General features: G+C 39.8%; 1 protein-coding gene across 2 annotated transcripts in view; it reads left to right on the top strand.

The window, feature by feature from the left end:
• Positions 1-14785, top strand: part of UNC79 (unc-79 homolog, NALCN channel complex subunit) — a 112515-nt gene that overhangs the window by 64157 nt on the left and 33573 nt on the right. For both annotated transcript variants that reach the window (XM_064142466.1, XM_064142475.1), the window contains exons 34-40: positions 1542-1658; positions 3509-3592; positions 5734-5836; positions 7690-7830; positions 12095-12133; positions 13143-13255; positions 13340-13425. In XM_064142466.1, coding sequence (XP_063998536.1) covers positions 1542-1658; positions 3509-3592; positions 5734-5836; positions 7690-7830; positions 12095-12133; positions 13143-13255; positions 13340-13425 — 683 coding nt within the window. The remainder of the gene's footprint in view (positions 1-1541; positions 1659-3508; positions 3593-5733; positions 5837-7689; positions 7831-12094; positions 12134-13142; positions 13256-13339; positions 13426-14785) is intronic.

Genomic DNA, 14785 nt, shown 5'->3' with positions numbered 1-14785 from the left:
ACGATGGGAATTCTATTTTTCTCCTAATTTACTGTGAAAGGCAGCTGCAATATAACTTTTAAAAGTGAAACAGAGTGGTTTTTTGGTCCAATTACAGAAGTTCAGTTATACAAGGGCTGCTTTGCAGCAATGCTGGAGAAGTTTGTACTTGGACCAAAAATAGAGTTTAAATGCACTCTGATATGTTGGAGGGAAAGCTTGGAATATTTCACCTAATAAAATGTCAGTATGCAGATTTCCAATGAAGTGCTTGTGTTTATTGTTACTCAGGGCTTGTATTTGCTTCCACTGAATTTGAAATTCTTGGATAAAAACTGATTAGAGCGAGTTTAGGAGAAGGCACTCAACCCCTCAGAACATTCTTGAAGTTGTGGTTTATCCCTTGTCTGTAATTCTCCATTACTTAATAATGCAAAATGCTGGGTTTATTTTCAGAGCTTAGTTGGGTCTGGTTTGGAATTTTAGGGCAGAGCTACCAGGGATTGTGTTAGTGTTAATTTTAATTATGTTGAACATAGTTGCAGATGAAAATAATCTTTAGGAGAAGATTTTGCTTTGCTGCCTTCATTTTATGGCCCTGTTGAGGAAAGCATTTGAACATATACCGAAGGAAACAGTTTAAAAACTTTTCCTGCATGGAGATGCATGCCAGCAGTCTCACATGCCTTGTTCAAGCAGGACATTAAAACTCAGTCTTCAAACTATGAACAATTATTTTGGATTCAGTGGTAGAAATATATTGCTAAGTTCAACTGTCAAAGAGACAATGTTATGCTTGTTCAATTTGAATTTTCTTAAGGAGAAAGAAGTAAGAAAATCAGGAGTTGTATATGATCCATTTCTTCCTCATTTAATCCACTTAAAGAAGCATTGTAAGTAGCTGGATGAGGAAAAAGCAATTGCTTGTGACTTGGTAGTCCATGTTAGAGGAGTAGCAGCGAAGTTACAAAATGGACCCATCTTCACTGTCATACTAACTTCATATTTAGGAGGAATGTGCAGGTGTTATACTTGAGTGGTGAGCATTTAGGAGGCCTGTTTCTCTTGTGTCACCCGTGAAGGCATAGTGCCATACAGTCCCAGCCAGTGAATTTGTTTTCCTATGGGAAGCACGAACAGAGCAGTCCTCCCTACTTTCCTGAGTTTCCTTTGTCAGTACGTTGTATCTGAATGAGATTCAAGTATGTATTTATCAACCTGTCAGCATGGGAATTTTGGGGTGGTATCAGACTTCACAGATACCAAATGTTTTTTAAGAGCTTTTGTGATCACATTTTGAGACAAAAATGAATTGACGGTTGACTCAGTGGATGACATCCTGAATCCCTGAATCCAAGTTACTTATGACTGATGTCACTGTGGTCAGAATTATACCCCTTGTAGTTGCATGAAAAATGCATACTGGCTTGAGCAAGATCCTTAGAGCAAGTGATCATTGTCCTTTCAGTATTTATCTCATGCTGGCTTGTAAGATGAGGTCATAAAATTAGGTTTACATGTTGTCTGAGCCCCTGAAATCCTTTTGCATTTCTGACTTGCAGCTCAGTTCAGACAAATGAAAAGAGGCTCTTTGGGAGCTCTGACAATGAACCAGCTAATGAAGAGGCAGCTGGAACACCAGTCTAGTGCTCCCCACAATATCAGCACTTGGGATACTGGTGAGCTGCATTTATTGTTCCTTATTTCTATTTCCTAAACCAATCACTTTCTGTATCAGTATATTTTAAAAAGTGAGTATTTCTATTCTACCATTGCAGAGAAGTAATTGCTCTGAAGTCTAAAGTGAAAACTTACAGTAACAAATTCTAACCTGATATGAATTGCAATAGTTAAATATATTAGAAAGTAGCCCCTCTGGTACAGTAGTGTCCCTATGGTATTGCACATTACTTGGATTTTTTTCCTGGCTTTATTGAATGAAATGGAATTATCACTGCTGATTTTGTTAGGCATAGGATTTCATCCTTGCTGTATAGTATTTACATGTATGTTTACAATAGTGTTGACACCAACAAGGGGTTGTGACTTATACAAACCAGTTTTATTTCTCTTTAGAGTAGTTTCTACCAGCTGTGCTGAGCATTGAAAGGTTCTGCTTGCTCGCTGACCTGTTTATTCTCCCTTTAAAATAATAATTTCCTCATTACTCAGATTATGCCTTACGGCCAAATTCATAGCAGATGTCACAGAATCAGTCCACTGATCAGTCCATCAAGTCCACTAAACAATTCTGGTTTATCATAACTGCTAGATACTGTATTTGCTATCATAATGACATTCATACCTCTCAGGAATTTATCAGGAGATCCATGTGTCCAGGGAAAGGAAAGGTTCAAATGTTATGTGGAACTTAGCATGCTGAATGAATGTTTTTCAGCTGGTTCTGGACAAATGAGTTAAAATTTTTGCTTGATTCATTCTTCAGCATGGAGTTCCTTCAAACCTAAATCATGTAGCTGAACAATAGCTAAAGGTTTGGCATATAGTTCAGAATTATCCTGTCTACTGAGTAGTATGCTCATTATTATCCTTCAATCATAAGGGTCAGAATTTGTCCATGATAAGAATGTGTGTTTTTTTTCTATCAGCAGGTAAGTTTATTTATTGAAGAGCCTTAGCTGCTATAATTTAGTTTCTCAGGCAGGAGTTTAGAGATGAAAATACTATTGCTTTCATTCTGCAAGTAGTTAGCCTGTATTCAAGTAGAAAAAAGTCAGTACTCAGAACCACTTAGGAACTCTGTCTTGTTAGTCGTGTTCCAAGTCCACAACTGGAACTTTCTTCACAACGTCTATGAGTTTTTGCTCCAACATTCACTGCAGCTAAAGGCCTTCAAACATGGAGACACAAAGTAAGATGTTCTTTTCCAGAAAACTTTACATCTTTCAATCTCTTTTTCAACCACCCGTTTTAAAGTACAATTATTATTTGGACAATACAAGGTTCTTTTTTCCAGGACAAATGTTCAGTGTGACTATTTGTCATTTCAGTGTCACACCACTGTTTTAAGACTTATTATGCTTGGGTATAAGAACTGGGAAATATGTGAAGTAACAATATGTATGTGATGTGGTTAATGTATGCTTTTATGTTTTCTCATATTAGTAGGTGTCTGTCTCTTTTAGTTCATATTTCAAACCAGTCTTCTCCCAGGCTTGCTATCTGTAAAATAAAATCACTTTGTGTCTAGCCTCTGTCAGCACAAACTATATCTGACTTGATATTTCTAAAAGCTGTCTTCCTCTTTTTGTGACTTATATATTTCATATCTTGTTAAATCTTTACAGCTACACTTCCTTTCTTAATGATACTTACTTTTCTAAAATGCCGTCTCTGCTATTAGGTTAACTTTTTTCTTCGTGTGTTTTTTATTTTCCATCTTTCTCTTCCCTTCTCTCCCTTGCTTTTTTATTCGTCTTTCTCTTGTTTTAAGTGTTTGCCACTTGTGGGCTGTTGATAAGTGCTAGGTTCATAGTTCCAGAGACTGAAGTTCTGTATTTGTTCACAGAGCAGATACAGCATGGAAAGCGGCTGTGCAATGTCCCTGTTTGCCTAAACCCTGATTTGGAGGGACCTCCACTGAGAATCAGAGGTTAGTTGAATGTCTGTTTGAGCAGATCTCTCTACTAAGACTGCCAGGAAGGTGGTTTTGTGTTTTTTTTTTTTTAAATTAGTGCCAAATGGTGCTGAATTTTGCATTCCGTTCAGCTGTCCTGCAGAATGTAGATTGTTGAAAAACTATTAGAAGAGACATTTGTCAGTTTCACAACAGCAACAACCAGTAAAAAGCACTGGCTTTCTGCTACTGCTGGCTTTGACTGTCAACCCTGACATCAAAGCCTTTATGCAGGATGTGGTTCAGTCTCATTTCTTTGTGAACTCTACTCCTTCACAGCCAAAAGATACCCAGACTTTCTTACAGCCTTGCAATAGGGTGGTGACCTATGTTTTTGTCTAAACCCTGTTGCTTTCCTACTGTTTGGTGCATGAGAGAGGACATTTTTATTTTGAGTTTTATTCCAACACTGTAACCTTCAATATGACAACTTTTAGCATTTGTGTGCTGTGATGGGACTTATATCTGGAGAAGAACACAGTGAGTCATCCAAAGTCATGGTACAGGCATCTTAATTCATTTGTGAGGGGAGAAAAAACATACCCAGAAATCTGTGAAAATCCATTACTATTGCTTGCATTCTGAGTGGTGTCCTGTGTTACCAAAGAGTGTTATGGACTTCCCGGAGTGTCCGCTCATATCCAACAAAATCTTGGGGCACAGTTAAGAAGTACTGAACTCTGTATATAAAAGAAATATTTCCTTCTATATTTAGTGCAACTAGTGTCTAAAATTTGTCTTCTTATTGTGGAAAAAACCCAAACAAACCTTCATCACTCCACATATTTTGAATTTAGAAATTGTGGGAGCTTTGTAGATTATTTTGCATGAGCACTGATACTAAATTTGCTTTTCATGCAGTAATTTGTCTTATTTAATCAGAAATTCTATCCAAACCTTCAGATTGAAGCAACCAGTAAAAAAAAAAAAAAGATCTTTATGTAGAATGAGATGCTCTTGGGGAGAGCTTATATACGTAATGGTGGTGTCTACCAGCTTTGCTCCCTGGATGTGTTACTGAAGCTGAACTGTGCGGGAGCAAGAGTAGTGCTGTTTTTGTCGTGGAAGCTACATGTGGCAACCAAAGGAGCTGCTTTTCTTCAAGGATTGAATGTCTCTTTCTGTCTTAAAGACCTGGAAAATGAAACTGCTAGCAATTTAAATGATCATCAACAAGACATACCAGAGAAATGACATAACTCATACATCACAGTAGCTTTGATCTTTGTTTCTGATGACTCAAGAATGAGTCTGATTATTCATACGGAAGCTTTCTCAGACTGGCTGGTTAGTTGCCTCCTCTGTAGGCATTTTTTGCAACCGCTGTTGTCTGCTTAATGAAAACTAAGGGACTGAGAGAGGAAAACCACCATATTGGAGATGTTACCTGTTATCTTGCTGTAGTTATGTAAATCGGAGCTCAGAGAAGCCAAGAGTTTGAATCTTTAGCTGTACATAACTTTTCCCATTAAAACAAGTGCCTGTCAGAAATAAAGTGCACAAGAAGTGCCAAAAACCAAAGGAAACCCCATACAGTCACAGTGGCTATGCCCCTAGCTGAACAACTCACCTTCAGAGAATAAAGATGCTTGTGAAGACTTTCAGTGGAAACATTTCTAGCTGTCAGCCCTCCGATGCTCACAACTCTTTATCTATTATTTCCTCTCACAGTTCTTTCCTAATTTCTTTCTGTTGCCTTGTTAGTGAGGATACGCATAGCTTGATGACTCTTGATTATTAACTAGTGAGAAAGACTACAATTATTTTGATATCCAGCCTCATAACAACTTCAGAATAACCCTTTCACCCTGAAGAAAGAGTAGACACAATTGCTTCCTTCCTGTAATCTTCGTTCTTTGTTTTCTTTTCCCAGGGATTTTTTGTTTAGTTTTATTTTTAACTGATCATGTTACTTGGAAAAATCTGGCAGAAGTAAGGAATATGCTATGTGTCCTTTAGAAGACATACGTTATTTCTTCTTTCAATGCACAGTCAAACCATTATGATTCTTTAGAATTCTGCTCTTGGAGCAGTTTGCATTTCTGTTTAGTGATTTTTCTTTAGTGTTTGTTTGATTTTGTTTGTTTTAATTATTATTTTTGTCTGACTGCCTTAAGGTGCCACAAAATCCAGCTTGCTGTCAGCACCCAGTATAGTCAGTATGTTTGTCCCTGCACCAGAAGAATTTGCTGATGACCAGCCCGTTGTGATGAGTGACAAGTAAGTTCTCTTTCTTTCAAAGAACTGGTTGAACTTCAAATAGGTCAAGTAAAATATAGGTGCACTTTATGGAAACTATGAAGTACATTCTATTATCTCTGTGCTGTGTGTTTTAAATTTTTATATTTCCTTAACCCCAAGATAAACATTTTCTAAAATGCTGCCAGCAAAATGCATTTTTAATGCAGTAGGACCTGTCTGAGTTTGCACAGGCTAAATGATGAGTCAAGCTATTGTGTCTGCATGGAGGGCAGGGGAGGCACTTTCAGCCTATTTTAAGTGAAAGGTCTTCCTTGTGACCCCATGAGAAACCATTTTTGTCTTGTAAGAATAAAAACACCCTCTTAAAAAATTCTTTTGGATTTCTTTTGAAATAGGTAACTGTTGATATGTAATCATGTGTACTTATAGTGTTTTAGTCAGCACTTTTAATGCTGATACTCACTGATCCTGAAAGCTTTTGCAAACCATAATTGGTTGGTTTAAATGCTTCTAAAGGAAGTGTTAAAAAAGCCTGCGTTCATTAAAGATATAAACAGAGAAGTCAGTAAAGGGCCATGTATTGATTTGGTCAAAAATTGGGAAGAGAATCCAGAACTTCTTGCTTGTGCTCCTGTGCTCAGTCTAGTGGACAGGCATGCCAGGATGATCGTTGGAGAAATACAGGACTGTTATGCAGGCTGTGACTGGAAGGGACCTTTTTGTGTGGCAAAGTGAAGCATCTCAAAAGTTAAGCTTATCTTTGGCACTTTCTTTGGCTATTTCATCAAAGACCTAGCACCACCTATCAATGTACAGAGCAACTGAGCTTGACTTCCATGACTTTATTGGCATATTTTATTTCTGTTTAATAACAAAGGCAAAAAAGTCACTTGTACAAGTCCATTAAGTTAATATATTACAATCTATGTGAGTCATTAGCAACTGATTGATCAGATTAAGCAAGCCTTCCTACTGGGCTGAGAGAAGCCAGTTTCCCACATGGATGTGCTTTTCTCATGGCTTGTGGCAGCCTGTCTCTTCTCTCCTAAATCTGATGTCCCTTTTATAAGTAGAAATTACTAAGCCCTTTCAGAACTTACTTAGCTGTCTTTAAAAGTTTCAGGATAAGTGACTTTGCAGCAAATTGGCACTTGGCAAGGAGACTTCTCTGAAATCTAAGATTCTGTGTCTCTGAGAGGTCCTTTCTTTCTTATTAGCTGTAACTGCTGTGGGAACCAATTAGATCATTGTTTCCTAGTTGTATAATTTGTTATTGTCCTTCCTGTCAGTCATGAATTATGAATATGATATTGTTCCATCACTTTAAAATCATCTATGGGTACCATTGTTTGTGTCTATGATGTGAAATAGAAGAGTGCCAGGACTTTGAGTCCTTGCCTGGGTCCAAGTTATGCAAACTATGTGGTATTCACATTGCTGTGGGCTGCTCTTCACTGCTGCAAGTTTATCTTGGATAGTGCAGACTAGAGCAGTCTGGTACCAGTGAAGAAAATGGCTAACAGTTGCCAATGAAGAACACAAATCAAGACCTGCCCTGTGGCTTTCTTTCATTTGTCAATGAAGTCAGTGCAGCTAGTGAGAATCCTAGAATGGTTTAGATTGGAAGGGACCTCACAGATCATTTTGTTCCAACCTCCTGCCATAGGCAGGCTTTATTAATGTTTGAAAGCCATGGACTGTTATTAATTATATAAAAGATCATGATTACATTATCTGTCTGAATAGATTTTGAATAGAGTGCGTGGAAGAATAGCACTTTCAAAAGACATAACTATACACTTAGGTGTGTATATATATTAATACTTTGTTTTAAATTTGTTAATGTTAGTTTTAAAAACTCTTCCTTGCAGGTGCCATGACTGTGGGGCTATTCTTGAAGAATATGATGAAGAAACACTAGGCCTGGCCATAGTTGTGCTCTCGACCTTCATTCACCTTAGTCCAGATTTGGCGGCTCCTCTGCTGTTGGATATCATGCAGTCTGTAGGAAGGTAAATACAGGACTTTCTTCTCATGCTTATGATTGAAGGAGTTTTGTGTCTGCAGTTGGGTTTACATAAACTGCTTAACTATGAAATTATGCGTTTTAGAAGTCATAAGTGAATAACATCTATCTGTGTCTGCTTCTTTGTTACTTACCATTTTGTCCCTTCCTTATGTAACTTCTTCCCTCTGTCCCTTTAATTTTCAGCAGCATCTTTTGATATTCTCCCGTTTTACTTTCCAAAGGGTTGGAAGGGATTCCCTTCCATGCCTGGGAATCTCCTCAGCATGTCCCACTGTAAGCAGTGATGTAAAGTTTTTGTGCAGTACCTTTATCTTCCTTGAGTGCCATCTTTATTACCTGAACAGCAGTCGATGCAGCATACTCTCTGGTGTGCTTCTTGATCTTATTGGAAGAAAAATTTGCTGTTAGTTTTCATTTGTTCTGCTACTTGCTCCTTGAACTGTTTTTTTGCCTGCCTTCTTGTAGGTTTTTTGCAGTGGAGTTTTCAGAATGTATGCATTTTCCTGCATTCACTTCAGCTTTTTGAAAGAAGCTTTCTTTCTTTTCTAATGACTTTGCTCACCTTCCCTTTCTTTTGCTGTCTTTATTGAAATCTTTTCTTAACCAATGGGGTACCTTGGCCCTGTGCTTCCAGTATAATTTTCTTAAACAGCTTCTGTGCTTCTTAGAAAGACTGAATTCTCTGGGCTACCCCTTTTTGCTGCTTTGTCAGAATTTTTCACTTCTATGTATTTCCTGCTTTACAAGCTACATACAAATGTAGTCAGCTTTTCTAAATCTTGCTGCTCCTGGAGGATTGTTGACTCTTAGGCATGATCGTTCATTAGCATACCTGAAGCTCCTCAGGCTTTTCAAACATATTTTGTATGCTAATTGAGTCTCTGATAAAGTCTTAAACATTTGATGTCTGTTATTTTTTCTCAATTGACTTTTACCCACGTGCTTGGGTTAACTGAAGTGCACCACTACTATTGCATTACTTGTTACACAGTATCGCAGTATCACCAAGGTTGGAAGAGACCTCACAGATCATCAAGTCCAACCCTTTACCACAGAGCTCAAGGCTAGACTATGGCACCAAGTGCCACATCCAATCCTGCCTTGAACAGCCCCAGGGACGGCGACTCCACCACCTCCCCGGGCAGCCCATTCCAGTGTCCAATGACTCTCTCAGTGAAGAACTTTCTCCTCACCTCCAGCCTAAATTTCCCCCGGTGTAGCTTGAGGCTGTGTCCTCTCGTTCTGGTGCTGGCTGCCTGAGAGAAGAGAGCAACCTCCTCCTGGCCACAACCTCTCCTCAGGTAGTTGTAGACAGCAATGAGGTCACCCCTGAGCCTCCTCTTCTCCAGGCTAACCAATCCCAGCTCCCTCAGCCTCTCCTCGTAGGGCTGTGCTCAAGGCCTCTCACCAGCCTCGTCGCCCTTCTCTGGACATGCTCAAGCATCTCAGTGTCCCTCCTAAACTGGGGGGCCCAGAACTGAATACAGTACTCAAGGTGTGGTCTAACCAGTGCAGAGTACAGGGGCAGAATGACCTCCCTGCTCCTGCTGACTACACTATTCCTGATGCAGGCCAGGATGCCACTGGCTCTCTTGGCCACCTGGGCACACTGTTATTCTTGCTCTTTCGACCACTTCCGCAACTTCCTGGCTAAGTAGTGGGAGGCATGTTTCAGAATGAACAACTGAGTAGTACTGGAAATGATGCATGGCTTTCCTTTTCCATGTTATTTTCAGTGACTGAAGTTAAAATTACTAGACTGACTTCTGCAAGGGCACAGCTCTTCAGAATCCTGCTTACCCTTTACCTCCCATTTCAATTTAAATACAACATCTATTCAGGTCTTCCATTAATTGCCAAGATACAGTTCCCTGCTGTCAATGCTAATGCCTCTGATGGAGGCAAAGTTTCTAATCTAGGCAGATGCTGTCTGTTCTGTCTGATTCTTGTAAATACAGCAGTACTATAGCCACAGAGAAGAAATCATTTGGAAGATAATTTATATGGGGATGAAGGCCAAGGGGACTATCTTTTTCTGTGAGGAAGCAACACTGAGTCTTTGGAGTGAGACAGGTGATTATTTTAGGTCAGCAGATGGCATGCAACATGAGACTCCTGGTAAATGTCCCCTGTTGTCACTACTGGCTGTCATCTCGGACAACTATAATTTTCAATCCCCTGCACCATCCAGCCTGAGATTACAGCACTGTTAAAAGTGTGCTGTGTTCCAAATTTGTCATGCACCATTAATGAAAGAGACCATCCATTTTGTTATACACTGCTGCATTCAACTGAGCTGCCTAAGGATCCTTTTTGGATTTTGCAGCAGTGACTACAGAAGAAACTGTTTTCAGAGCAGAGACTGAGAGAGGATTGAGCAGCAGCTAAAACCAGCCTAAAATGATTGTGAGTCAAATTCAAACATTGAAAGCTGGGTCATCGCCAGATGTAAATTAGTGTAGCTCTATGAACTTTCTATGTAGACGTATCAGCTTCTATCAGCTGAAATACTGAAGTGTGGCAGATGAAAATAAAACTTACTTGGTATTTTGGATGTAAAAGATGCTTCTGATGTGCGTCTTTAGAATGCATTTTTAGTAGCTTTTAGTATCACAGGTGTGTTGTTTTGGTAACATCCCCAATGCTAGTTGTTTGTGTCAAAGTGTATGATTTTGCTGTAAGATTTTTTTCAGTGTTTTCATAGAATCATAGAATGTCAGGGGCTGGAAGGGACCTTGAAAGATCATCTGGTCCAGCCGCCTTGCCAGAGCAGGATCACCTAGAGCAGGTCACACTGGAACACATCCACATGATTCTTGTGTATCTCCAAAGAGGGACACTCCACAACCTCCCTGGGCAGCCTGTTCCAATGCTGTCACTTTCACAGTGAAAAAAATCCTCCTCAGGTTCACATGGAACCTCCTATACCTCAACTTCCAACCACTGCCCCTTGTCCTGTGTCTGGGCATCACCGAGATGAGGCTGGCTCCATCCTCCTGGCACTCACCCCTTACATATTTATAAATATGAATGAGGTCACCCTTTAGTCTTCTCTCCAAGCACCACAGCCCCAGGTCCCTCAGTCTCTCCTCATAAGGAAGATGCTCAACTTTCTTAATTTTTGTGGCTCTGCACTGAGCTTCCTCAAGCAGCTCCCTGTCCTCCTTGAGCTGGGGGGCCAAGAACGACACAATACTCCAGATGAGGCCTCACCAGGGCAGAGTAGAGGGGAAGGAGAACCTCTCTCGACTTACTAACCATACCCTTCTAATAACACCCTGGAATGGCATTGGCCTTCCTGGCCACAAGAGCATACTGCTGGCTCATGGCCACCCTTCTATCCACCAGGACTCCCAAATCCTTCTCCCCTTCACTGCTCTCCAGCAGGTCAATCCCCAAACTATACTGATACATGGGGTTGTTCTTTCCCAGGTGCATGACTGTTGAACGTCATTAAACTTCTCCCTAGCCAACTCTTCTGCCTCTCTGAATGGCAGCACAGCTCTCTGGTGTGTCAGCCACTCCACCCAGCTTGGTGTCTTCAGCAAACTTGCTGACAGTGCACTCCATGCCCTCATCCAGATCATTAATGAATACACTGAATGCTATTGGTCCCAGTACTGACACTATCAAATTTTCACTACCAAATGCCTGTATTTGCCTTTCAAGTCTATATTTAGGTACTAAAATAAATGACCTGATTTTTGAGAACCCAGTATTTCTCATCTAACTTTGTGAGAGTTTACAGGTACTTAGTGTTTCTGAAATTAGGCCAGTTCTTTAGGTGCCAAATTCTGAAACTAAAAGCCTCCCTTCAGACTGCCAAGTAGAGAATTGTGGTTTAGTCTGTGTTGCTGTGTTAATCAGAAGCAATTCAGCCAGCAGGCAGCTTCCAGCAAAGTTTTTTTTTCTCTCCAAATCCCTCTAGCTTAATAATTATCCATGATATCCATGCAAGACAGTAGCTTTACTGAGTCAACTTCATGCTAGTAGAGGAAGGCAAGGAGGCTTGTCTTTAGAGCTGTTAAGTGTTTGTCAAACTGCAAGAGTGAATAGAGTTTACATGCTGTGCAAACATTATTTGGCTGAATTTATGTGCTCTTCAGAAGACCTCTCTGGTGATATTTTATACATTCTCTTAAATTCATGTTTATTATTAAAAAAAGTATACTTTATTGACTTACTTAAAACTGAAACCTAGGAAAGTATCAGCTTCACTTATTTATTGTTTTTCATTTTTATTCCAGGTTGGCATCAAGTATGAGTTTTTCTAATCAAGCAGAAAGGTATAGTAGCAAAGGTTACCTTAGGCACTAAGGGCACTTCCTCAAAATAAGGGCAAAATGAAAAAAAAAATAATCTAAAGCATTACCTTCCTTGGCCCTGAAAACAACTACATTTAACTTGTTAAACATTTATTTAAGGTTTGTGAGTTAGAGGAAAAACTTGTCCTCTCACACTTGAGGTATCTCATGTATTCTGAATATGGATTCATATGCACTGAACTTGAAAAAACTCACATTAAGAGATAATTTAAAGATGCCTTTTGGTTACCACAATTCCACTTTTTCTGGCTTTTTCCGTGTTCAGTATTTCTCTTCATAATCTACCTGCATACATTCAATCAAGTGAATCGTCCTTGGCCATGGAGAATCCTTGGCAGTGGTGTCTCATTATGTAAGTCAGATGCTGAATAGGGTAAATTCATTTTGAGAGGATGTAAAACATGTTAAGGTGTTCAGTTTGTGAGTAAATAGGTAATACTATAGCTTTTTTTAATTACACCATTTTCTGAGTGATTAGGAAGTACTTCATCTCTTGAAGGAAACTGCAAAAAGCAAATAAATACTGTAACATCTATGTTTACTTGTCTGTGTTTTACAGTAAAGCAAATAACTTCATTCTGTATCACTCATCTGTATCACAAGGTGAGAACAGGATTAAGTTTCGAACTTGGATGACTCAGAAATAAGAGTACATGGAGAGTCAGAAAAAATGCAACTATTTATTGAGATTTAAATACTTTCAGTATGTGCCTAGACCTTTTTCAGCTTTGCATAGTCAAGCTGAAGTGCTAAAACAATATGATGAACTGTTTTTTGTTTAATTAGGACAGTTTTGCTTTAGACTGGCTCACTCACAACTGAACATATCCATAATTAAAAAGAACAGGATTATCTTTGTTTTCTCCATGTAGTTACTTTCTCCATGTAGTTACTTTCTCCATGAAACACTTTGAGAAGTGTTTCATCTGCAGTGCAATTTCATTCTTCCTTTTCTTTCCTTTCATTCCAGCATGATGATCCCTGGAAATGCTGCAGGTGTGGCCAAGCAGTTCCTCCGTTGTGTGTTCCACCAGTTGGCTCCCAATGGCATCTTCCCCCAGCTCTTCCAGAGCAATATTAAAGGTAGTATGTGGTACCTGAGTGCGTTTCTGACCCTTTCAGTTCCCTTTGTAGGACTTCAGTGCAAAAATGTCATTCAAATTTCAGATGGAAGTTTTTTACGGACCTTGGCCACATCTCTTATGGACTTCAGTGAACTGAGTTCCATTGCTGCTCTAAGCCAGCTGTTAGAGGTATGTTGAAAATCAGCTGTGTTAATGGTGCTAGTTTTATTAGCATTATCAAGCATTCTGGTTCATTTCCTCTCACTCATTAAAACTTAGAACTTGCATTGCCAAAAGCTGTGAATTTATCTTTTGCCCTACATGGAAGCAGAGTTAGGCTGTCTTCACCATTTTGTTTCGGATCTCACTTAGGTTAGTGGATTTCGTTTTGTTTGATGGTTGGTTTTGGGCTTTTGTGTGTGTGGTTTGTTAGGTTTTTGTTTTGTGGGGTTTGTGTGTATGTTTTGTTGGCTTTGGTGTTCTTTGTCTGTTTGTTGTTTGCTTATTTTTTCATGTACCAGCTACTGGTGCTATCTTACAAATCAGTAGTGTGGATCATCCCCTACCCTAGCACTATTTCTAGTTTTCAGAAACATTTGTGCTCATGCATCTCAGTTCTATCTCTCCTCTGTATCTAATGGCAGTTTCTGTAAGTAGCTGAAAGATTTATTGCTTACCTTGCACTAACTGCCTTCTGTGCCCTTGGCTTGTTTCTACTCTAAATGTTACCTCATGCTGGTCCCAGCATGTATCCTGCTCTTCCAGTAACACGATGGTTGAACCATATGAGGTTTTTTACGTCACTACAAAATTGCTTGTATATTTCCAGGCCTGACCCTACTACACAAGCCTGAAAATCAGACATGGTCATTATCTTGTTTAAAACTGTCCAAAGGAAAGCATATACAATCCACTGGTGAATGTTTTATGAGTTCTGCTTTGTTTTCCTGACATGCCAGGCTAAGCAGGTTATGCTTTAAGGCCCTGCTTATAACATTTTGGCTCAAAATTCCTTGGTCAGTAGTTTTAAGAAGTAAAATACTTTCATGGTTGGAAAGCTGCCTGGTGGAAAAGGACATTGGGATGTTTATCGACAGCCAGCTGAGTGAGCCAGCAGTGTTCCCAGGTGGCCAATAAGGTCAACAGCACCCTGGCTTGCTGCAGAAACAGTGCAGCCAGCGTGACTTTGGAAGTGATCCTCTCCCAGTACTTGTCACCAGCGGGGCTTCACCTCAAATACTGTGTTCAGTTTTGAGCCCCTTCATATAAGGAGGCCATTGAGGAGCTGGAGTGTGTCCAAGGAAGGGCAGTGAAGCTGGTTGAAGGGTCTGGAGAACAAGTCTTATGAGGAGCAGGTGAGGGAACTTGAGTTGTTTAGGTCTGGACAAAAGGAGGCTGAGGGGAGGCTATTGCTTGCAACAAGTACTGGAAAAGAGATTGTAGTGAGATGAGGATCAGTCTCTTTTTGCAAATAACAGTTGATGAGTTGTGCCAGGGGAGGTTCCTTCATTAAAAGAGTTGCCAAGCATTGAAAGAGGCTGCCCAGGGA

Source organism: Pogoniulus pusillus, chromosome 1 (assembly GCF_015220805.1).
Source record: "Pogoniulus pusillus isolate bPogPus1 chromosome 1, bPogPus1.pri, whole genome shotgun sequence".
Classification (NCBI taxonomy): domain Eukaryota; kingdom Metazoa; phylum Chordata; class Aves; order Piciformes; family Lybiidae; genus Pogoniulus; species Pogoniulus pusillus.
Note: the sequence above shows the minus strand (reverse complement) of the source record. Positions and strands in the feature narration are given on the sequence as shown.